The sequence below is a fragment of the Ascaphus truei genome, chromosome 5 (genome assembly GCF_040206685.1).
Source record: "Ascaphus truei isolate aAscTru1 chromosome 5, aAscTru1.hap1, whole genome shotgun sequence".
NCBI lineage: Eukaryota > Metazoa > Chordata > Amphibia > Anura > Ascaphidae > Ascaphus > Ascaphus truei.
In genome coordinates, this window is record NC_134487.1 from 291,756,230 (window position 1) to 291,782,620 (window position 26,391).

The following is a 26,391-nucleotide window of genomic DNA, read 5'->3' on the forward strand; positions in this document are numbered from 1 at the left end:
TAGCACCAGAGAATGAATCCTGTTTGCCCTCTTTTCCTAAACCAAAAATTCTAAGCTCTGTTTCCGAGGTTTTTTCTGTATTAACCCCTGCTAGTCTGCTCTGTGAGGTTCCTACTGCTAACCCTAGTATTCCGCAGTCTAATGATAGGTTCCTAGGGCAAGAGGCAGAACCCCCTATGACCCCACTCTCGGAGACTAGCTTCTATTTCTCTGATTCTCAGGTACAGAGTAATTTAACCCTTGGGGTTTTTCCTATGTTAACCCCTGCAGGTCAGCCCTGTGAACCTTCCTTGGTAGATCCCTTTAGTTCGTCAGTCAGGGACACCTCCTTAGCCTCAGAGGATCAACCCCTTTTGTCCTCTGACTCGGCTAAAATTCTCGGGGCTATGCCCCCTGAACTTTCGGCAATAATACTGGCTCCAGTAAAAAGTATTCTGGAGCCGTTTGTTTCTCTAAACCTGTTCGCAGAATCCCTACTCCTAGGTATTTCACTCACCCCGTCTGCCACTCAGAGAGCTGAGACCCCTGCTTCTGAGCATAGACCCCTTTTCGTGGAATCTGTTGTCGTTTCTGAAGTCCCAGACACTCTTTCCCAAATACCCACTTCAGAGGCCAGTACAGTCGTGGTTGCCCCACTTGCACTGTCTGAGTTCTCCTTTTCTCAAATCCTAGGGTTTAAAGCGAACAGTACATATTATGCTCCTTTCCAAGTGACCCCTTCTGGGATCAGCGTATCTGCTGTTGCTCCCTCAGTACCATTAAAGTTAGGGCCCTTCTTTTTGAAGGATCAGGCTTTCAAGTTTGAGACTCCCTTTATCCCTGACTTTGTAAATCTGCAGTCCCTTCTCACTGTAGTTAAAAGTTCTCCAGCAGCCGCTGAGTTAAGCTTTGCCGCTGCCAAATCTTCTGTTATAGAAGCAACCTTGCCTAGCTTACTTCTGTCTGTCCTATCTGTGATGCCTATCACCTTTACTAAAATTTCTGTTTTGCAAGGTATTTCTCCTATTAAATCTGTGATACCTGCAATTCCTTTAATCAGTTCCAAAACCCCTGTCACTAAGTCTCCCATGGAGTCTGATGCCCTCACTAGGGATTCTCAGGGACCCAATTCTGTAACAAGCAAGATATCCCTTGTGTCTGTTGGAGAGTTTACCCCAGTTTCTCTCACGGATCATGCCACAGCCTCCGGGATGATTAAAAATGACTTAAAGTCTGGGATGCCCATTCCTGTAATAATACTGTTTCACGCTGATTCGCCCACAGTATTCGGGGTATCCACTACTGACTGTATGTCTACTACCACGAACTCAGGGGTATCGCATTTGGAACTTTCCCTTTTTTCAGAAGATCCCGTCTTTAAAATGGACTTATTTTTCTCTGTGTCTTCCACAATACTTGGGGTACTTGCTATTGACTGTCCTGTCCCAAAACTAGGGTTACCTCTCAAAAAGGTGCCTGGAGCTACCGATGTTAAAAACCCTATGTTTAAAACAGTAACAATTTGCATTGCTTCTCCCACAGTATCATGTGAGACCTGGGTACCTGGGACCTCCACTCCGAAGCCAAGCTCTAGTTCTCTGTCTTCTTTCTCTGTGTTGGAGGCACCCAGCTTTAACCCCAAGACTTTTTTCCCTAAGGTTGATGCACCGCTTAACCGCCTGCCTTGTTTTTTGGATGAAATCTGTTTTCTCACCTTTCAAACAGACTCCTTACTCGCAGGTCTCTGTGCGGTGCCCAAAGTGCCCGATCTGTATGGCAATTGGCCTCTCCCTAAGACGAAGACACCCTTACTGGACCTCGTCGCTTTACCTGAAGCGTCCGTTCCTGTTCTCTATGGGTCCACTATGGGTATAGACATGCTTATTATGTCCTTCGCCAAGGCCACAATTTCGGATTTGATTCTCTCTAAAGATCACAAACCAAAGGAAGCGGATCCTTCTTCAACTGCCAGTACCATGACCAAGAGTTGCATGCACACTGCTACAGACTCTCGCAAATTGCTTGGGATAGCAACCCTGCTTGGTATCAAAAGTACCGCTGCTATAGTATGTAGTGAACCCTCCCGCCCCATTCCCTTGCTAACCACCACCCGGAATTCCTTGGAAGCTAAAGACTCTCGCAACTTCCTCCGTGCTGATTTCACCAAAGACATTGCCTTCTCTGAAGGTCCCTCTGCCATTTTTGTCCGACAATCTGTGTCCTGTGTCCCGTACTCTTGGACTATTACTATGCACCGGACACCTGGCTACTGTCCTTCCGATGTTCCCATTCCGGAGCCCTCAGGTCCCATTGTCCATGTACCAAGAACTGCAGTACCACCGCTGTCTTTCATGACACTCGCCAATGTACATCTGGATTGTGGACCTAATTCTCGCCGGAGACACTTCAGGAACAACTCAATGTCTCCCAGACCTATGAATGGTCCTGTTCACCCAGGCTTCTCACCCAGTGGTGGGGGTACTGTAAGGAATCCCAACAAACTATGGGCTTTCAACGCCACCTCTCGCCTAAGGAGGTTTAGGAACAATTCCATGTCCCCCAAATCTGTGATGGATCTTGTTCGTCCGGAGGTCTCACCTGAAGGGGGGGGTACTGTAAGGAATCCACTACTGGCTTTGACTTTTGCCTTGCAAGACCTGTGCAGTTGCAGGCTTCCTCTGGCAATCTATGGCACAGGTGCTGCCTCTCATTGCAGCTTCTGATCTGTGCTACTTCATTGGAGGAATTCTCACACACCCTCCTCCTGTGATTGGATCTCCGCCCTTTATATTCTAGGCGTTGGCTCTGTACCAGCGCCGAGCATAACTATTCCTACCTCTATGTTACTGTCTCTGCCACAAACCACCCCAGGCCTCTCTCCTAGCGTTCTTACCTTCCAAGTTCCTGAGTATCCAGAGGCCTGGTCCTGGACGTCTGTGCTGAAGCGTTGTTGCCAGCACTGGCCTGCTGCTATCTCCTTGCAGTGGCCTACCCTGGACGTCTGTGCTGAAGCGTTGATGCCAGCACTGGTAACTGCTGCATTCCCTCCTAGCAGTAGCTACCCTTCCTGTCCTGTGGCCTGCCGCTATTCTCCTGTAGTGGCCTATCCTGGACGTCTGTGCTGAAGCGTTGATGCCAGCACTGGTACTGCTGCATTCCCTCCTAGCAGTGGCTACCCTTCCTTTCCTGCGGCCTGCTGCTATCTCCTTGCAGTGGCCTGCCCTGGACGTCTGTGCTGAAGCGTTGATGCCAGCACTGGCCTGCTGCTATTCTCCTGCAGTGGCCTACCCGGGACATCTGTGCTGAAGCGTGTTGCCAGCACCGGTACCTGCTGCATTCCCTCCTAGCAGTGGCTACCCTTCCTTTCCTGCGGCTTGCTGCGATCCTCTTGCAGTGACCTGCCTTGGACTTCTGCGCTGAAGCGTTGGTTCTTCCCGACGCTGCCCTGCGGTGAACTTCGGCCAGCCTGCTGTCTCCTCCTGCTGAGATCGGCGTCATGGGCCGAGGCCGCTCCTCGCGCAGAAGCCACCCCCGCGCTCACGCTCCTAAGCTGAAGCGGGGAAATCCTGACTACCTGTTGCCGAACTCCTGCTTCCATAACGACGATGCTGCCTTCTCCAATCCTGACCCTGCGATGTACGACTACGAACTGCGCACTCCGGATCAGTCTGCGTGGACTCAGGTCGGTGATTATATAACCCCACCTCAGCCCCGCGGTCCGGTCCCGGTTTGTGGCGAGCATCGGCGTAACAACAATATGATAAAGTGGTAAAGATTGATGACCAGATATTGAATGCACAAGGGGTAATGGTGTTCCCTCATTTTGAATTGTTGAATGATATCCAGTACAGGGTGAACAAGCAGACACAAACAGGGAGGTCCAAGAGGGGGAACCTGTCCTGCGCATCAGAGTACCAGCAATTGCACCAGGGTGTCAAGCCGTCATATATCTGGCTGAGAGGGAGCTGAATAGACCCTAGTGTGACCGGAGTGTTAGGAGAGGTAAAAAAAAGTTTAAAACTCTTACCTTGAAACTCCACTCCGGTCTGGGTCTTGCTCTCTCCTTCCTCCAGCGTCCGCGTGCTGCCTTCAGTGCTTGTGGGTAGTTGGATGTGTGAAGAAGGCGCTACTGCGCATGACAGAACTGCCCAAAGTCCCGGATGAGGCAACAAACTTTATTGACACATAAGCAAAGGGGCTACACCACGATCTCCTCCTCTACGCGTTTCACCCCTGGGAATGGGGCTTCGTCTTGAAGGGGAGGTCACCAGACAAATATTGGTTCCCAAGGCGTTTGTTAAAACTGTCTTCACCCTAGCCCATACTGTCCCTTGGGGTGGTCACCTGGGTAGAGATAAAACCTTGGACCGTATTTCGTTCTGCTTCTATTGGCCAGGGATGCATAGTGACATTGCTAAGTTATGTGTGGCTTGTCCTGAGTGCCAGCTAACTAGTCCGAAGGGACAAAAAACAGCCCCCTTGGTTCCTCTACCCTTGGTGTCCGTTCCCTTTGAGAGGATTGGTGTAGACTTGGTAGGACCGCTGGAGCCTTCTGCGAAAGGACACAGGTTTATTCTGGTAATAGTCGACTTTGCAACAAGATATCCTGAGGCGTTCCCCCTGAGGACAGCAACGGCGAGGCAAGTAGCCAACAAATTGTTGGAGCTGTTCCCCAGGTTATGTTGACAGACCAAGGTACAAATTTTATGGCTAAACTGATGCAGGATTTCTTAAAATTACTAGAGGTCAAGTCTGTTCGGACATCGGTCTACCATCCACAGACTGACGGATTGTTGGAAAGATTTAACTGAACTCTAAAAGGTATGCAGAGAACATTTGTAGATTCAGGGAAGAGAGCCTAGGATGTACTTCTCCCTTTTCTGCTGTTCGCAGTGCGGGAAGTTCCCCAGGCATCCACGGGGTTCTCTCCATTTGAATTATTGTATGGCCGCCAACCCCGGGGTATCCTAGACCTCCTAAAGGAGTCCTGGGAAGAACAGCGGTCCCCTTCTAAGAATACCCTGCAATATGTACTAGACCTTAGGAGGCGCCTAGATGTGGTCGGCCATTTTGCTAGGGAGAATCTTAGATCAGCCCAGGACAGTCAGGAGAGACATTACAATCAGAATGCTCACATGAGAGTGTTTCACCCGGGAGACCAGGTGATGTTATTGTTACCTAGTTGTGAGAGTAAACTCCTAGCCAAATGGCAGGGCCCATTTGAAGTACTCTGCTGCACGGGTGATGTGGATTACGAGATCGCTCAACCAGGGTCCAGGAAGGGTAAACAAATTTACCATGTGAACTTGCTGAAACCCTGGAAGGTGCAGCGGTCTCTTTTCATCCACCTGTTGGAGGAGGAAACGGACCTCGGTCCTCAGTCCCCACGGGAGAACATCGTGGGTGACGATAAAATCCCAATGGGTAGACAATTGTCCTCTGAACAAAAAGGGGACTTGTTAGAAATAATTACACAATTCAATGATGTTTTTTCTGATTTACCAGGGCAAACTAATTTAGTTTCCCATGTGATAGAGACAGCACCTGGGGTAAAAGTACGTTCTCGTCCTTACAGGTTGCCTGAAAGCCGTAAGGCCCTGGTAGAGAAGGAAGTACAAGAAATGTTACATTTAGGCGTGATTGAGGAATCATGCAGTGAGTGGTGTAGTCCACTAATTATGGTCCCTAAACCTGATGGGAAGGTAAAATTTTGTGTGGACCTCCGAAAGGTCAATGCGGTATCCAAGTTTGACACATATCCGATGCCAAGGGTGGATGAGTTAATTGACGCCCTTGGTAACGCAGAATATATATCCACGCTGGACTTAACAAAAGGATACTGGCAAATACCTTTAGAGGAAAAGTCCAAGTGTAAAATAGCCTTTGCCACTCCCATGGGTTTATACCAGTTTATGACAATGCCATTTGGACTGCATGGAGCCCCAGCCACATTTCAGAGGCTCATGGATAAAGTACTGAGACCTCATAGGGCTTATGCCGCGGCCTATCTAGATGACATTGTCATTCATTGTAAATACTGGCGGGCCCATCTAAATAGGCTGAAAGCGGTCCTCAAGTCGCTAAGAGAGGCAGGGCTCACAGCCAACCCTAAGAAATGTGCCTTAGGTAAGGCGGAAACCAAGTACCTGTGGTATGCAGTGGGTGGTGGAAAAGTAAGGCCACTAGCCGATAACGTAGCTGCCTTTAAAGAAGTTCCGACCCCCGGAACAAAAACGCAGGTACGCTCCCTGTTGGGTTTAGCAGGGTACTATCGGAGGTTCATCCCCAACTACTCGGAAGTTGCAGCCCCACTAACAGACCTCACAAAAAAGTGTGCCCCTACACAAGTGGTATGGTCAAGGGAGTGCCAGAGAGCCTTTGAGGAGGTAAAAAGGTGTCTATCAGAGGGTCCCGTCCTTAGAAGCCCAGACTTTGATTAGCCTTTTATTGTACTGTACAAAACGATGCCTCAGAGATAGGGCTAGGGGCAGTGCTCTCGCAGCAGTTTGAGGGAGTGGAACATCCGATCCTTTTTCTGAGTAGGAAGTTGTTCCCAAGGGAAAAAAACTACTCAGTAATTGAGAAGGAGTGTTTCGCAGTAAAGTGGGCAATCGAGGCCTTGAGGCACTACCTGGCGGGAGTCCATTTTACATTGGTAACAGACCATGCTCCATTAAAATGGTTAAATACTATGAAAGACTCCAATGCTAGGTTGACCAGGTGGTATATGGCCCTCCAACCCTTCTCGTTTGAGATTCAGCACAGGGCTGGAAAAGAAAATGCCAATGCTGATTTCTTTTCTAAAGAAGGGGTGGATGGTCGGGCTTCAGCTGTGCGTTGCCCCAGCCACACACTAACAGGGGAGGAATGTGACAGGGTGAATGAACGTCACCAGCTATGTGCCTGGCAGACTTATGTGTAAGTATGCAGTGCAGCAGGGACGAGGTTAATTTTCAGCTGGGAAGCTCCTGACAATTAGAGTGGTCCCAGCTGCATAATCAAGGTGTTTTAAAACCCCCAGGCTGTACACACATGCAGGCCAGCTGGTCAAGAGATAGTGGAGAATCCTCCCAGGGGAGGTCTATACGCTGCACAGCCGTGGAATAAGACTTCAGAAAAGGCTGATGTAGTGACTAATAAAAAACTTTTAATGAAACAGAGTGCAAGCGGATACTCTTGACGCGTTTCGGCCCATCAGGCCTTTGTCAAAAGAGTGATCCGTTTGAATAAACAACATACTTATATAGCAAGTGCAAACTGCAATACCTGTGGACAAGCCCAAAACAAATGGGTCACAGGTGTATGCCCCAACACTGCCAGACATAGCATACAGAGTTAAAAACAATGGTGCAATTAAAAACAATGGTGCAATTAAAAACGACCAATTATATCAGTGGATAAGAAAACATATAACATATATTGATACAGGACATGTTAAACCAAAATCAATGAAAAATTCGGTCAAGAATAAAAACATTCATATTAAAAACAAATTGCACAAGTGTAATAAAGTTATAATGATATTAAACAACCATGTTACAAAGTATTATAATGTACCCCGGATAAATGGAACAAAGTATCACAAGAGATAATGAAAAAACCTTATATCACTGTAAGAAGTTAAAGTTGAATCTTTATCTAGTGGTTATATAACTTAATAGAACTTGCAAAGTTATATAACTTAATAGAACTGTCACTACATCCGCCTTTTCTGAAGTCTTATTCCACGGCTGTGCGGCGTATAGACCTCCCCTGGGAGGATTCTCCATTGTTCCGGCATTTGCAGCCGGGCTGTTACTGGTGTACCTGCGTCCCCCTGCTGAACCCGGAAGTACCGGCACTGCCGCCGGTCAGGTGACCACCCACCGCGATCGAGCGGAGGCAGGGTTGGCGGCCGAAGACAGTGCTGACGGCTCGTGACCATCACATCGTGTCCTTGGCGTTATCTGGAGGAGTTACAAGCAGTGGGGTCGGCAGCATCTACAATCAAGAGGACATCAGCCACTTCACTATATCCCCCAGCTGTGAGTTTTTTCCTTCTATTTATCTCAAACTTCATTGTGCTTATGGTAAGCGAGTTGCTGAGTATTACACTTGTGAAGGCTCCACTGGGGGATAGTGGCGATCAGGAATCCCGTTTATTTCTCATACACCAGTTTAACAGCTGAAGTCATATTTTCTGAGCGCCTGGTGGGTTAACCTTCTGTTCACCCGTTCTACACTTGGTCAAGAGATAGGACTGAAATGCTGAAGTAAGATTACTGCTATAAGGTCTGTTTTCAAAGTACATATTTGATGAACTGTCTGTGTCCTGCATGCTGAAGAGAAGCTGTTTTTGTTTTTTTGTATGCTGAAAAGAAGCCGTTTTGTTTTTGTGTGCTGCATTTTTTTAAGGCTCAATAAATAAGCCTTATCAAGAGAACCCGCGTATGTGGTTGCATGTACCCTGCAACAGGCATCTATTCTGTATTAGGTGTTTATATCTTAGCCTCGCAATTGGAGACGGGGTTTGCCACTGTCATTGCATGTGTTGTATCTGTTTATGATTTTTTCATATGTACAGTATGTATTGTTTTAGTTCAGTGGTGTTGGAACCACTGTTCATGTTTGTCCTTGGTCTGATTGCAGACCCATTCTTTTAAAGTTAAATTACCATTACACCTAAGCATTCATCTGTTTATATATTTGAGTGTGTACTAATTCTTGGTGCGCTTGGTGTGTGTTTTTCTTGTCGTTTGGGGTCCCCCATTTTTTGGGAGACTCTTTTTAGGAGCGGTTGGGAGGGGCTCCTACACACCCAGCTGCAAAAGAATTGTTTTGACATTGGAGAACATCTATGACAGCTCGAGCGCGGAACTTTTAAACACATTTCCTCCTCCCTCTGAGTCTATTTTTTTTTTTTAGCTTTTACAATATCTGCCACCTCCTTGGTAATCCATCATGGTTTATATTTTGGGATATACACAAGGCTGACCTCTGCATGAAAGAAAGCCAAGGATACAAGAGGTCTGAGTTTTCACAATAGCTAGGAAAATGGGGAAGCTGGGTGAGTCAAGTGGTTCCTTTTAGTGATTAGCAAAAATGAGAAAATTCACACAATAAAACTTAAAAATATATATATATATATATATATATATATATATATATATATATATATAGCAATCCAGGCAGATGGCCTCCAAGCAAATAAGTCAATACTCAAGGTGCATGCTTTATAGGATAAGCATAGGTAACAACTGCTATCACCAAAGCGACAGCAAAGAAACAGCACTCAAAGTTCAGCCAAAGCAAACAGTATATTAGACAGAAAACATCAGCACATAGACAACCAACGTTTCTGTCCTCTAAGGACCTTCCTCAGCGTGGTGTGTATATATATCTAAGAACAACGGCACTCACTAGCCACAATGCGATGTATGCCTATATTACAGGTACTGCCACCACCCAGAGGGGGAGACAGGAACAAGTTGCTTCTGCAACAAGAGGCAAGACTAATATACGAGCTCAAGACCATATCTCCTTACGGACTAAATGAAGATCTGAAATTAGGCTGTTTTCTGTAAAAATCATATACAAATTCTGTAGTGTGAATATTTTTGTGTATAGTGATTGTTTTATTGTTATATTATCTCATTGCGCATTGTACCCGTTACGCATTTTTCTCCATCCCCCCTTCTTTCCCCCCCCCCCCCCCTCCCTTTTTTTGCATTTTTAGTGCATTTTTTATGCATTTTTATGCATTTTTTTGCATGTTTTATTCACTCATTCACTTTTGGGTGTGTAGTCACACTCGGTGTCCATCTTTTAAACAACTCACAGTCCACTATTGGTTGCATGTGGATACATCAGCACTTTAACCATCTGTACATCTGGATGGGCTGGTTGGTACTACAGGCTTTAGCCATGTCACTTTGTAGTAGACATACATGTATATATTAGGTTTTTTTTCTGGGAGTCTAATATATTGATTACGGTAATTACACCAACACTCTACAAGATAGGGCTATATATATGCCATGAATTACCATGTTCCTTCTGGAATACAGTTATCTATGTTATAGACATTAACTTTATGATTTTGGTTTTATTGTGGGCCTGATTTCAGGTTCACCCATGCATTTTAAATGTTTAACCTTTGATTACTTTGTTACAGACAATGCCACTATTCGTGCTTAGTATGCTACTGCCTTCTTTATTGTGCCCATGTTTCAGTTCTGCCATTACGCAGTTTGAGCAACAGCCTCATGCTCTTTAATACTGCTTGCGCTATTTGCGCAGCGTTGCGCATGCGCATTAGCACAGATACACGCATACCCTCTGCTGCAGTAGTCAGGGACGCGTTCGGGTTGTCAGCAGCACACTGCGCATGCGCGGTTACGCTCCACGGCGCGCATTGTATGAGAATCACCCGCTCTCCATGCTCAACAGGTTGGGGAAGTGTTTAGACCCAACGGACGCGCTGCCATTATGCGATTTATGATTGACTGCCCGTTACACCCTGACCACTGCTCCCTGGACAATGTGCATGCTTTGCAGGACCATTTGCATTAACGTATTCATTTACGGGCACGCTTTGTAACATCCACAGTATGTATCTCCAAGCACTGATGGCGAGTTGCTGTTCAGGCTATGCATTTTATATGTATTTTAACCATTTATGCGCATTTGAATATCATTAGATGTTTCAAGTAGTCATGGTTACGTAAACAGGATGCACTGTGATGTCATTATGTTGTTATCAAGGTTTGATCATGTGACTAGGTACACATATGCTTAGATCAGGTTCTCTCATTGGTGCGTACCAGTATCAGTATGTTGGATTGGCTGTTTAGAAATGTGGGTTGTATCTGGGATTACAATTTGGAGTTCATGATTGTTTTCAGGTGTTTTTTAGTATGTGTTAAGGGGTATATATGGGTGCTTGTGTTAGTCTGTAGTTGCACTGCCCTGAGGAAGGTCCCGTTGGGAGGACCGAAACGTTGGCGGCCTTGTGTTACTGAATACACTTTTTTGATACCATACCTGCAGTGTGCTGTCTCTTTTTGGCTATCAGGATCCCCTGGTCTCCATATGTCTACATACTCTCTATGGGACAAGCATCTGCCTCCTGCAACAAAACCGTGAGTGCTAATCTCCATACCTGACTATATATATATATATATATATATATATATTATTTTTTTTATAGAGGTGACTTTTTCTGAACTAAGAAGAATTTGCGAAAATTTTAATTGACTAAGAAACACCAGTTACACAGCGAATCAGAATTTCAGCACAATTTACATCACTAGTTCTTATCTGCTGTGAAATTCTATGTTTCTATGTAACTTAGGGCTCTATGCAGTATGCGCCATTAAAGTGCTATCGGCAAGTGTTCCCTATCGGCATGATTTTGGCGATTTGCCCTCGCAGTATTCAGGAAGGGCCGAATCCCTGGAGAACCCTGGCAAATCACTGCGAAAGCAAAACGCCGATGAGCCGGTGATAAAAAAGCCTGGCTCCCGATAACCTGTCGATATGCCGTTTCTGCCGATATGTGTCTGCAGCAGAGAGAGATCCGCCACTCTCTCTGCGCAAAGATCGGCAAAATAAAAAGATATCAAAACAATTTTTACTCATAGTGTACATGTACAGGGGGTCTCCGGAGCTGAACCGCATTGGTTTCAGGTCCGGGGACCCCCTGCTTCCTGAGATACAGGCCCTTAGGAGGTTAATAAAAGCTTCAATCAGACTTAGAACTTTGCAACTAATATTGACAGATTTATTATAAATCATTCTTCCTGGTATTGCACAGGTTATTAAGAATTTATATTAGTGTTGGGGACCCCTGAAGAATGTGGTCTGCCGTGCAGTGGCACAGGGGCTTACAACAATTTGGCCAAAATGTTAAACTAAAAGACCATTTTATTTAATAGATATTTATACATATATATTGAGGCACTGTACCGTGTATGAGTTTCACTGGACGTGCACTGAGCTCTGTCTGTATTTTATGTTCTGTCTCTGGTTTTAAATACAGTAATGGGCAAAATTACTATTATCCACATATGGATAATAGTGCATTTGCCCATTTTAAATACATAAAGAACAATAAATACAATAAATACATATTGCACTCACCCTTGTCCGGCTGCCACGATGAAGGCCATCCTCATCTTCATCACCATCCATGCCCCCTCCGATGCTGCAAAACATAAACAAGAATAAAAACAGCCAATGTAATGTCCCCTAACCCCTTAATCACCATAGCGGTTATTAACCGCTACAGTCATTAAGGGGTTAAACCACCCTCACCCACCACTCGGGAGGCCTATATACCCTCCCCCACTACCCGCCCACCCCATGAGGCCTAACCACCCTCACCCAATACCCAGCCGGGAGACTTACCCACATACCCTTGGGGCCAATACACCCTCCCCCCACCCCCAGTACCCACAATAAAAACAATACACTGCCCCACAATAAACATCATTATATTTATTAAATGCATAACCCACCTCCTGTGCCCCCCCATAAATACATGATTTATTATTTTACATACAGGGTTAATACCCCAGGCCCACGGGAGTCCCCGGTGGGCCTGACGGGTCACCTCACAGACCTACAGTAGCCCAGCACCATTTTTCAAACAGGGTCTGGAGGCCTGTTGGTGGTTCCCGCCAGGTGCCATGGTCCACCAGGTGGTCTCCACGGGTCACTGTGGGCCACAATGGGGTCTACACAGTAGCCCACGGATGTCTGGGGGGCCCCGTGTCAGACCCACAGGTGTCTGGGGACCCACGGCTGGTCCCTACGGGTCCGCGGCACCCCCACAGATGTGGGGCCACCGGTTCTTCCCTGCAGGTGTCCCCTGTGGACCCGGCAGCCGTTTACCCGGTATATTGTTTTTATTGTGGGTACTGGGGGTGAGGGGAGGGGGTATTGGCCCCAAGGGTATGTGGGTAAGTCTCCTGGCTGGGTGTTGGGTGAGGGTGGTTAGGCCTCACGGGGTGGGGGGGTAGTGGGGGAGGGTATGTAGGCCTCCCGAGTGGTGTGTGAGGGTGGGTTAACCCCTTAATGACTGTAGCGGTTAATAACCGCTATGGTGATTAAGGGGTTAGGGGACATTACATTGGCTGTTTTTATTCTTGTTTATGTTTTGCAGCATCGGAGGGGGATTGGACAGTGTTGAAGATGAGGATGGCCTTCATCGTGGCAGCCAGAGAAGTGTGAGTGCAATATGTATTTAATGTATTTATTGTTCTTTATGTATTTAAAATGGGCACATTCACTATTATCCATTTGTGGATAATAGTAATTGTGCCCATTACTATACTGTATGTGTTAGGGGGGGGGGGGTTATTTCTTTATATATGTGTTTTGACATTCATTTGGGGGGGCACATAATTGGTACTGCAGGCCTGCGGTTAACACCCGAGGGCCCCTGCCGGCCTATAGTATCATTGATGTGCATATATGTGTATGTTAGGGGGGTATAGGGGTTGTTGGGGTTATATATATATATCATATATATATATATATATATATTTATTTATTTATTTATTTAGTATGGCGCTGTTGTGAGTGTATTTTTTTTTATTGTGGGTAGCGGGGGTGGCCGAAGTGGGTATTAGCCCCAATGGTGGTTTGTTTAGGGCTTGCCGGTGGGTAGCGGGAGGGCTTAACCCCTTCATGACCGAGGCGGTATTAACCGCTACGATCGTGAAGGGGTAAAGTAAACCCGCAACCCCACCGCAAGCCCTAAACAAGCAACAAGGGCCAAATACCCCCTTCACCCACCCCCGCTACCCACAATAAACCTGACACGGCTGGTTAACCCCTTCATTGCCTTAGCGGTTACCCGCTAAGGTAATGAAGTGGCCTTTAAATGCATTTGTCCTGCCTCGGATGCATCCCGGGGGGCTCCGGTGCTGGTATTAATGGGTATCAGCTCCGGAGACCCCCGGCATCAATCCCAGCCAGGAAAAAGGCCTGATTTTTTCTAAGTGTCAACCTTGTCGATGCTTCTCCTCCACCAACTTGCCAACTTTAGCTGGCGGGACGAATTGGCGTTAAATTCTCAATTCTAGTGTGCCGATCAGCAGCGAAAAGCTGATCGGGGCTACTAGAATTCAGCCGATTTCATAAAGTGCCGAAAAGTGGCTTATCGGCACCCGGCTGCCGATAAGTTTTTATCGGGAACCAAAATTGCTGATTTTTGCCTCTTTTCAGCGCTTACTGAATCGGGAAGGCATTTTTTACCGAAAAATGGCGAAAAAAGCCTTATCGGCGCTTACTGCATGAGGCCCTTAGTCACAATAAACAACAACACTCTGATTCCATCATTTATTATAGGAAGATCTGAATGTTTATTTTGCAATTAGTGGCACAATAGCGACCAAAGCACAAATATCATATGCACAATCACCGGTCAGATTATGTATCGGCAAACTGCGTGTAGCTCCGGTGGTCGATTCATCTTGTTTTAGTCTTGGCACAGTATCGGTATTTCCAACGTCTGTCCCTGTGGGACAAAGAAAATATATTTACAGTGACTGCCGCAGACTGAGATATCTTCAAGTTAAAATGAGCAGTCAGTACAATAGTGCAGAAACCTGGAAGAACTATAAAGCTGCAGCTAACTTCAATTTCTTTCTATTTGTATCTTTACATTCAAATGTAACCTGATTGAATTTCTCATAATCCCCACTTCTCAGTGTTCATTAATGATCTTCCCACAGCTTGTAAGGAAGCCTCAATACACATGTATGCAGATGACACAATCCTGTATGCACACAGCCATAGCCTCTCTGACCTTCAACACATACTTCAGTCTGACTTTTTGAGACTCGAAAACTGGATTTCCCAAAACAAACTGTTTTTAAACACTGACAAGACTGTAACAATGGTATTTGGGACCAAGACTAAATTTGTAAAGCTTCCAGTGACTGAGCTCCTGATTAGAACCAACGCTAAAACCACCCTAACACCTGTCACTAGTTTTAAATACCTGGGCTTATGGTTTGACTCCCACTTAACATTCGGGATGCACATTGATACCCTGACAACCAAGACCTATGCCAAACTAGGGGTACTTTACAGGAACAAATCCTCCCTAAGTCTCCTGGTCAGAAAGCGTATTGCACAGCAGATGCTAATGCCAATTATTGACTATGGAGACATAGTATATGGCTCGGCTCCTCAAACCCACCTTAGCAAACTTGACACCCTCTACAATTCAATTTGTCGTTTTGTTCTCCAATGCAACTACAACACACATCACTGCGAAATGCTCAAAGAACTAGATTGGTCATCACTAGAGTCTAGGCGCAAAGTTCACCTTTCCTGTCTCACCCTCAAATACTTTCTGGGCAAGCTACCCAGCTACCTGAACAAGCTCCTCACCCCTACCACATGCAGTACCTATCACCTGAGATCAGACTCCAAAAGACTATTCATGGTCCCAAGACTCAACAAAGTATCCGGGCGTTCCTCCTTCTCCTTCCGTGCACCCCAAAACTGGAACAACCTACCAGAGACTCTCATATCCACCACCAGCTTAAGTTCTTTCAAATCTAAGGCTGTCTCACACTTTAATCTGGTCTGTAACTGTTTCATACGCTCATAATATATATTTTCTTTAACTGTGCATGCAATGTCTTGTATATAAATGTATACCTTGTTCATTTATGTAACTGTATTTGTAACCATGTATTATTTGTTTTGCTCTGTGCCCAGGACATACATGAAAACGAGAGGTAACTCTCAATGTATTACTTCCTGGTAAAATATTTTATAAATAAATAAATAAATAAATTTGCTGCGGTTCTGCTTTCCGTAAAATATTACCGGCTTTGTGCCGGACGTGGCTGCATCTCCACCCCACCCCAGCCACGGCATATTGCCATGAGCCGCGGTAACACCTGTAGGCAGTGTTTTGTGGGGGTTTTGTATGGAACCCTTACATTGTTCTTACAACATACCTAGTATGGCATGGGTCCTGGCATGCCAAAAGCCCCTATAACTTACCAGGTACGTTATCAGCACTTGCTCGTTTTCTAGAGGGGCGGACCAGCTAAATCGATCAAAATACAAGTGGAGCGCGGCCACTTATATTTCCAGCATCCGGGGCAAGTTGCAGCATGTGATAGCTCCCGGTGCAATCACATGACCCGAAAGTGCCGGAAGTCAGTGGGTGTCAATCGTGCCGCAAGACCCTGGCACTAAAAAGGTTAAAGCAGCAGTCCCCAGGTTTTAGTGTGTGTATTTATATATATATTTAATTGTACCCGATCTTGGGGAAATCCCCGCAAGTGCCAGGCTGACCATGGCGCCCGAGCAATAAATCGGCTCTAGTTCAGGTAATATAAAAAAACAATACACCCTAAAAGAAATAGGCAGCACAGACTGGTGCTTTAAGTAAATACAAATAATTAATACTTGATCAACAACAAACAATTCAGCTTTGAATAAAAAATAGATGTAGGAACAAGCATCGATCCATTCCCAATGAGTATTTCCTAATCATTCCATAATTACTGTAAGGAGTGTCTGTTTGATCCCTAGAAAAAGTGTCTTAAACTCATTTCCCCACCAACATATTAGTGTCAGATTGTGATGAGCAGTGTGGGCCGGTGCTGATACTATGTAAATCAAGAAGACAAAAACAAAAGTAATGGCTGTTTGGGAAAGAAAACTGAAAGAGAAAAATATATTCATGTTAAAAAGGGATTCCCCTTGCAGGAGACACATACTTACCCATTGAAGGTATTATAGTAACTGGCTGTTCCTACAAGGTAGTAATCAGTGGGCGCTTCCCATCTCAGGTTAGCATTAAAACCATTGACGTATTCGCTCCACTGGCAGTCATGGTCGACCTTCATATGCCCCTTGCAGCAGTAATACTTCCACCTGGAGAAGAAGGCAGTCATTCGAAGAGCTACCAGTAACCCAACCACACAGTCCCAACTGTCCCTATCATGGGGGAGGCTTCTGAAGTTTAGCTGACATATTGTCCAGTATGAAACCAATATTCTGCAGTGTCTGATGGCAAGGCAAAAATAAAATAGGAAGCCTTGGTTAAAGGTACTGTTGTATAAAATTTTGAGATAAACATTTCATACAAAAGCGTTGTCAATGATATATATATATATATATATTTAATAAACAAATAAATTTGTTATATATATATATATATATAACAAATTGAATAGCGGTAACAGATATTATAGTGATTATAGTGATAACGGACCGCACCTCAGTCAAACAAAGTAAGAAAGATGGGACTTATGACTCTAAATTGAGTCACTCACATAGTTGTACTCAAACAATAAGGGAATAAATGCAGCTAGTGATACTATGTAAGATCAATTGTGAAGACTGAGAATATATACCTGGCCAGTACTAATCACAGTACAAATTACTATAGGATAGCTATGGTAATACAAGTCTTAAATGCTTAAATTAAATGGACGTTTGTGAGGGCAAATTTGTATCTTGTCCAGTTAATTTAAATTATCTCACTGGTTTTACACAAGGAGCGGGTGCTTTTTCTTCTTTATATATATATATATATATATATATATATATATATACATATATATATATATATACAGCCATGTTTATTGTTTGTGCTTTCTGTATTCTCTTCCCGAGCTGGGCCCAATCTCAGACCGCTAGGGAGATGTTAAGGACTGACTCCTTATGGGTTACCTAATTGATCCCTCTGCTCGGGTATTGAATGCCATCTCATGTCCGTCTGGGTGAGAGTCAGCTATGGACGGTCCGCTTGGGCCGATCTAGTATACCTCAGGGCTGCTGCTTGGGGAACATATTATAGGCATAGTCTTCCTCTGTCTGAATCACAGGTAGTGATTAGTAGTCACAAAGGAGGGATCTCACTGTGAATAGTGCTTATATGTTCAGAATATAAATTCTATAGCTTAAAATATAGGGTAAGGATCCCCTTTATTGTTTTATAGTTAGCGACAGTGCCCGACCAAGATAGCATCCCCAGTAATGGCTCCTGTGATTCAGATAGAGGAAGACTATGCCTAGAATATGTTCCCCAAGCAGCAGCCCCGAGGTATAGCTGGATCAGCCCAATCGGAGGGTCCATATCTGACTCTCACCCAGATGGACATGAGATGACATTCAATACCAGAGCAGAGGGATCAATTAGGTAACCCATAACGAGTCAATCCTTAACATCTCTCTAGCGGGCTGAGATTGGGTGCAGCTAGGGAAGAGAATACAGAAAGCACCAATAATAAATACTAACATGACTATACCAGATGTAACATATATGTTGTGATTGAGCCTTTATCGTCGATGATAAATAAAGCTACTGTTAGTATGAATAAAGTTCTTGGCGCCCATCATTACATTACCAACGCCCGACCTGCATGAATCCAGCACCCTGACAAGGTAATAGACAGTGAGTCAGCCAATGAATGAGGCACTTAAACTCATTAGGATGCCGGACCAGGAGGGTTACACATATATATTGGAATACAACTTGACAAAGTTGATAGCTATGTTTGCCTTGGCCAGCAATGGACACTTTTTGAATAAAATCAATAGAAGAATGAAAATGGGATGGAGCATATTTGGAAGGAAGAAAGACTACCTTTCTCCACAACACTGTATGCCCTTGTATATAAAGGTACATTGCCAATAAATTGTTTCTTGTGTTTTTTCCTTTAATTATGCAGCCATCATTCGCCAAAGAGATAGAAGATCAATAAGTAACAGCTCAGATTAGAATAATATGGAGAAGAACAAAATTAGAAACATATTCAATATCACTGCAAACAAATAAATAAATGATTTTACGGGGGATTTAATTTTTTGAAGGAAGCCAATTACATTAAAATGAAGGGTTCTCTAGCATGTGTCTTTACCTCCTGTCGTTTTTGTTATTGTGGAAACTGTCCATGCCAGTTATGACCATGCCAAACGGACATGTGAAGTCAAACGCTTCATTAAATTTATTGACGTAGTGGGTCCAGTAGCCGAATGAAATTACGCTGAAGGTTTTCTTGCAGCCGAGATCCCAGACTCGGTCCTTGTAGCCATCCTGATGCTCACTGGAGGAACATAAAGATGATGTCATGACAAGTGTCTAGTATCCAGGTTCAGTACAAGAGTATTATGCGCCCTAGGCGAACATTTAGCCTGGCGCCCCTCCCCTCTCACACAATTAACGTTCAAAAATGTATATTGTGCATTAGAATTAATAAAAAATCTGCATTTATAATTACAAATTTATTTTACATTCAAAAGGAGAATATTATTCTGATTGTACATTCTCATTGTCCTGTGGGGGTGGGGCGGGTAGTTATGTGCCTTGGGGGGAGGGGTGTTAGTTATATGCCTTGGGAGGAGGGGTGTTAGTTATGTGCCTTGGGGGGAGGAGGTGGTATTTATGTGCCATGGGGGGAGGAGGGGGTAGTTGTGTACCTTTGAGGTAGGGGGACGGGAATGAGGTTATGGGCCTGGGAGTAGGTAGGGAGATGACAGAGGTGGAGGGTGAGACAGTGTGCTTACCTGCAGCCTTGGAGGATGGAGGGGCCCAGCTGGATGCCTTCCAGAAAGGCTCGCAGGGGTGCCTGTCAGAGGGTGTTCACAGAGGTGCCTGTCAGATCCACCAGCCCCCATCAGGTCCCCTCTGAGAGACACCTCTGCAGATCTACAGTAGCACATGCTAGGGTACTCGGGCCCCCTGACTCCCCGGGCCAAGGATAGTATGTATGTATGTCTTTATTTATATAGCGCCATTAATGTACATAGCGCTTCACAGCAGTAATACACGTGACAATCATATAAATAACAAATAACTACAACTAACACATCATGGGAATAAGTGCATCAGACATAAAAGTAACACTGTGGAAGAGGAGTCCCTGCTCTGAAGAGCTTTCAATCTAATTGGTGGGGAGAACGTACAGAGACAGTAGGAGGGCATTCTGGTAAGTGCATCTGCAGGGGGCCAAGCTTTGTGTATTGTGTATAGTATTAGCCATGGTGCTACTCGTATGCTTCTTTAAACAAGTGTGTCTTAAGGTGGTTAGTGGTGGATAGTAGTCCCAGCTCTCTGCCGCTGTCGGCTGCCCTGCTGCTACATGGAATTCCCAGTTGTCTAGTGGCTCTCATTGTTATTCCTTCCCATGAGTAACAAAAATTCCTACTACTGGATCCAGCCAGATCTCTGCCTTTATGTACCAATGCAACACAAAACAAACCCTTTGCTGTCAGAGGGAGCTGTCTATCTGAGGACGTGAGAGCTGATGAATGAGCTATATCTATGACAAGCTCTCATGCTGGTCCATCAAAATGTGTCTCTTCCTGCAAAATGATCTAGTATTCCCCAGAACCAATACAGTTACTCCGACATTCATGAACACTGAATCCCACTATCGCATGGGAACACTGTTACCTTATGATTAAGCCGATGCTTTGCTGATCTGGACACACAAAATTAAGAGGTTGATTGTAGTTGTTGACTCGTGTTGTATCTTTTGTGCTTCCTACAAAAAAATACAAAGAATAGATGTTATAAAATCTCATTTTATTATTATTATTATTTTATTTTTTTTAAGAGATTACCAAGAAACTTCCTATGCTGATTATGAGATTATTAGGAATAGTGATGGAATACTAACTGGAAGGGAAGACATGTCATTAAAATACAGTATACTAAAATACAAAGAGATGGGTGATAGTAATGGAGGTATTCAAGTCTGCACCAGAGAGAACACTAATAAATGAAAGAGCAATATGTGTGGCAGAGAGAGTAACAATAGTGAGTGAAGGCGTATTACTGCAGGTGAGGCAGAGCAGGTGTTACTGATTGAGGGGTATATATATATATATATATATATATATATTTATATATGCATTACGTGTCGCAGAGGGTAATAGCAGTAAATGTTATTAAAAAATGACCTCTGTAGGAGCCCTTTCCAATGACCGGTAGGTACTCACGAAAGTCCTTGAACTGATTTTGGCATGCAAAGCCAGACGTGACTGCTACATTCTTCAGAAGTGGGAATTAGAAGAATTCTTGAGTCAAAATCTTTGAAGCTGGCTCGCGTCTATTCAGCACAGAGCATCTTTGAATTTGCTGCTGATGGTTTGGCGCTTGGAATCTGCTCACCTGATTGGCTGCAAGATTTCTTATGGGTTTTTGGGTCCCATTCACAAAACTCTACAGCCTATCAGAGCGTGGAAATTTCCCTGCCAGCCAATCACCGATTTGCCAGTATTGTAAAGCTGAGAAGGTAACTTTTCTCATTCTGCAAAGGGGCATGCGCCAACCTGGGACCTCTGCCTCTTTGCATACTGAGCCCACCCGCTGTCCAGACTCCACAGAGTCTGGGCTCTGGCAAATGGTGGCCGGATAGCCCTGTGTTAGCCCAGGATGCGGGTACTCAAGAAGAACTGCAGTACCCCTCCTGTTCTAACAACTTGGCATTCCTGAGGCTTTCAAGACCGGACTCCGCATAGACCCATAGGCACCAAGCTTGGTAGCCAGCTAGTCTCTTGGAATCCATGACTTGGAAATCCCAAAGTTCATTTACAGGTTATCAGCATATATACCTATTATATATAACTCTTTAATAAAATATACTGGGTCCTGTCTTTTGTGTGGTAAAGATGTAAAAGTCCATATTCTGGTGTCAGGGATGGAGTGAGTGTATATATTGCCTACACTCACTAGCCTCATACTTGGCACACTTTAGAAAAATAACTTTTAAAACTTTTACACACACAAAACCACTCTCAGCTTTATCACATAGCTGGAGCACCCCCTGAACCCCTATACCAGGTTTCAGAGTATCTGGGCATGTATCTGGGCACCTCTCTTTCTACTAGGGACCCCTCTGTATACTAGGGACCCTGTGTATGATTGCAGGTATACATTAACCCCGTCATGCCCGTTTACCTTGTCTGGAAGCTGCTGCATCAAGAATCCTGGCGGTGAGTCGTAAGAACGTTTTCAGAGTCAGAGTTGGACCGGAGTAATGTGCTCGGCTGTATCCAAGAATCTCACTTGATTCCCGGATCCAACTCTTGGGGTATCCCAGAACTCCGGAACCCCGATACATAGACACATTCTGTAAAGACTTTCTCCAGCAAACCAACTCTGAAACTTACAGCCTAGAAATCTCCCGGTCTCAGCACCCCAGGAAAGGCAAAACACACATACCTGTAATTCTTTATTGTAGCATAATTTGCACACAGTCAAAGTAATGCATATCGGACATCTGGGTCCAAGAGCTGACACTCTAGGACCTCAAAAAATGGATCAGGGGTAACCAAGCGGCTGAAACTTTATTATCGACTACAGTAGCAGAAGAGCTTTTAGCACCATCTTTCTTTTATGTGGTATAGTATGTAGCTCATATCAGTAAATCTATGTGGACTAAGTATAGCAGAGAGGTGATTGTTGTAAAGTGTCAGTGCAGTCAAATCCCAAATTAAATGACATATTATTCTACTATAAAGGAAATTTACTCTTGATTTTCCTCTATCACATACTTCCCTAATATTCACTTCACTGTCAGATCCTGTACCTGTCATAAACTGTATCTCAGAGAAATATGGGTGATTTAAAAAAATGGATACTATTTTACTTTATATTTTATAACAAAATGTTTACATCATACTGTATACCATTTCCATATAAGCAGCTACAACATTAAGTATATGTATATCTCTATATCTAACAACTGTTTTACCAAACATTAAATTAAACAAAATTAAATCATACACGTACACAAACAGAAACAGAAAAACAGTGTTCATTTTGCTGTCAGTAAATGTAACAATTTCCATTATATAACATTGTGAATAATTATCCTATCAATTCCTATCTTAACCCCTTCATGACTGGCTGAGCACCCTTATTTATGTTATTGCTTGTGTCGTGGAAAAACTCAGTCCCACACATACTTTTTAGGCAAAAATAATCTGTTGAAAAACTTTATTGCAGCGGCTGCTTGCAACATAAACATCATAAATTAACTGAACTGTACAGTATGCTCTAAGTAAGCTACCTTATACCAGAAGAAGGGGCGGGCATACATAATATCACAGTGTCAGCACTTATTACTTCATTGGACATCATACTTTTCTTTATCTTGTTTTTCTCGCAGTTACTTGGTTACACAAACTCATGTGCTAAGCTACCTCATCTTTCTCAAGGCCGACAGCCGGTACATCTCTCTCTCTGACTCTACATGGGGGGTTTAATAGATAAGACAAGGGGCCCAGCTAAAGAAAGAAATTACAGTTTCAGCATTAAAGAAAGTTCGAAGGGGAAAAACTTATTCTGCACACACACACACACACACGCACACACACACACACACACACACACACACACACACACACACACACACACACACACACACACACACACATAATTTCAATTAACCCATAACGCAATGAAACACAAAGCATGACTCTTCTTATAGCTTTGGAAAACAAAACCCTGGTTATTATAAAGCGCCTTGAGGGCGCGAAACGGGTCAGAGGACTCAGTATTATTATGCCCTAATAAATAGATTTTGTACTTATTTTTGCCTCTAGCCTATTTTCAAAACTAGCAGTGCTCACTCCTTTTTTTCTACAAACCCCTGGTTATAGCTATACATAGAAATAATGTGAAAATATTATTCTTCCTGACTTGTATATTCACCCCTTCTACTTTATCATGTGTTTTAATAGAAACCACCTTGATCCCTCAAACACCTTTATCACCTATTCTTTTTGGGTCGTCGAAAGAAGTTCAAATCATTCTCCCATTTATTAAAAGACTTTGTAACTCCTTCCTCTAGATCTTTTATTGCATCTCTGCTATCATGTAACATAATCCACATTCATTCTGATTTGAGTTCTGTTATGTTAATCGCATTCGGTGTTAACCAATTCCTTAATATAAGATATTTTTGCCACGATCACTGTTACTATCGCTAATTTAGGGAATGATTGCTTATTCACATTATCTTTTTGTTTTTCAAAAATTCCCAAATAATAACACAAAATAAGATTATTCAAATGTACCCATGAGAGTTTTATTCACAAACGGAACGTCCTTATTCCAGAATTTTGAGAGTTGAGCACACACCCAAATGCCATGTTTTAAATTCGCTTTCCCTTGTTTGCATTTTACGCGTATTCCTTTTTTTTTTTTTTTTAAAGGGGCTCGTACCCCTTTCCCCACGACAGGGACCATTAATGCATTTGCCATGCAATGAAGGGCTGGCCCTTATGGCAGTGAAAGGGTTAAATATGGACACAATTGTTTGGGACCTGTGAGAAAGCGTCATACGTGAAACGTGTGTCAGTCACCGTCCTGACGTCATTACGTCAGTAGCATGTGATACCGAGGGGAACTAATATTCTACTAGCTCCTCCGCTCAGCTTTGCTCCCGATGGAGAATAATAAACAAAGTATCGAATGCTTAAATACGTGTGCAATACCTAATTGCCTATAATATACTAAAATAGCAGCACAGGGCAAATGTATCTTCGTTTAATTAACAATTCAAAACCTTACTCAGCTAATAGAGGACTACCATCTAGTAATATACTAACCAGACTACATAAGTGCAAACATTATATAGCTATATGAAGTAACAGTTGCAATAGCAATTATACACAGTTACTTGGTGATATAATGTAAACACATCTCTAGCAATTGCTGAATAATTTTCTATACTCTAACTGAGCCCTCCAGATACTTTATTGTAAATAAAAACCCTACATTAACCCTATATCCAGGGGATCAAATTAAAGCATAAAGTGCTAAATATCTATTTAAATGCTATAGAGTCAAACATATCATATAATACACACACTGGACTATAAATGCTTAAATATTACTGATTAAGCTAATACTTGATTATAGTCCAATATAGATTTACAACATAGATAATTGTAAATATATATATATACATCCTATGTACACTGACTCAAATAGTGATAGTATATTATTACCATCACTGTTCTAATCTGTACATTTTATTAGATATTAGACTATCTTGAGGATAACAGCCTGAGTCCAAACAGCTCAGATAGCTATATGCACAATATACCAACGACTATAAATAAAGAGATATTACAATTTCAATTTTCCTCGGTTCAATCACATTTGTATTTGTACAATTCACTGTATATAACATTATCACCTACATGTTTGTGTCATATTAAATATTCGGATTAAATTTTTTTATATACCTACTAATGTATAACGATAAAGAGACAGAAATAAGCGCAGAAGTGACAGACACCATAAGATACAGCAATCACAGAACAAGACCAAAGTTACCATCTCCTGAAGCATTCTCAGGTAGTGCTGCAGTGAGACCCAGTAACAGAACCAGCATAACCTTCATGACAACAGTACTGTGGGAAGCCTGGATCTCAAGGAGGTTCTGAAGCTTTGAAGTTTGATGTCTCTTGTTAGCAGTTCAGTCCCACATCCCCAGGGCTTTTATAGCCCAACCCAAGTGCCTGCCCCTAATATAATAACCAGCCGCCCTGCCAATAACATTCACTTATTTACCATATAATTTGTATTGATTGCCATCCAAAATATTTGCACAATATTAGGATATCTCGTCTTCTAGTTAAGGGTTGTTTTACCCTATTAGATAAGTGGAGCAGTAACGTTAAGGTGCAGAGGAATATGTGTAAGTGTTAGTCGAGGTCACACACACACACACACACACACATTTATAAATATATATATATATATAGTCTGTAAAAAAAAGCGCAAAGAACAACCAAGAACATAGGTAACAAAATGTAATATATACTAACAACATTAACATATATAGAGTTTGCACTCACACTCTGTTTCCTACATGCATAGCTGGGGGTCCGCGGAGTGTCAGTCTCTGGCTCCAGCCGGTGTTTGCCTCAGTGTTCATTTTGACGCGTCTGTCTCAGGGAGCCACTGAAGGTACCTGACCGGCCTGTTTGGCGTGTTAGATCACCGCTATAACCCGGATCCAAAATGCCCAATGCGTTTCTTCGTTTCTTTGATAGCTTCATCAGCGGTAAACGAGAGGCGTGTCCATACCAGTATAAGAAGCCTGTCGTTGACATAAATACCAATATAAAAAAGACTAAGGGCCTCATGCACTAAGCGCCGAAAAGACCTTTATCGCCATTTTTTCGCCAAAAATGCCTCGGTGATTCAATAAGTGCCGATAAGTTGCCAAAAACACAAAAAAATTGGCTTTTTTTTTTTGCCAAAAAAAAACGTTATCGGCAGCCGCGTGGCGATAAGTCACTTTTCGGTACTCAATGGCACTTTTTGAAAGCCGCTATATTCTAGTAGCCCCGAGCAGCTGTCAGTAGCTGATTGCCACTCTAGAATTGAGATTTGCCCGCCAATCTGTCCCCCCAACTAAAGTTGGC

General features: G+C 43.5%; 1 protein-coding gene across 1 annotated transcript; it reads right to left on the reverse strand.

Annotated features, from left to right (window-relative positions):
• Positions 1-14,303: 14,303 nt before the first annotated feature.
• On the reverse strand, positions 14,304-25,440 carry LOC142496170 (hemagglutinin/amebocyte aggregation factor-like). The gene is made up of 5 exons (XM_075602647.1): positions 25,295-25,440; positions 20,396-20,486; positions 18,861-19,046; positions 16,717-16,869; positions 14,304-14,482 (listed from the first exon to the last, which is right to left on the reverse strand). The coding sequence occupies exons 1-5, from the start codon at positions 25,359-25,361 to the stop codon at positions 14,434-14,436; spliced, it is 546 nt and encodes a 181-aa protein (XP_075458762.1). The 5' UTR covers positions 25,362-25,440; the 3' UTR covers positions 14,304-14,433.
• Between the last annotated feature and the right edge of the window lie 951 nt (positions 25,441-26,391).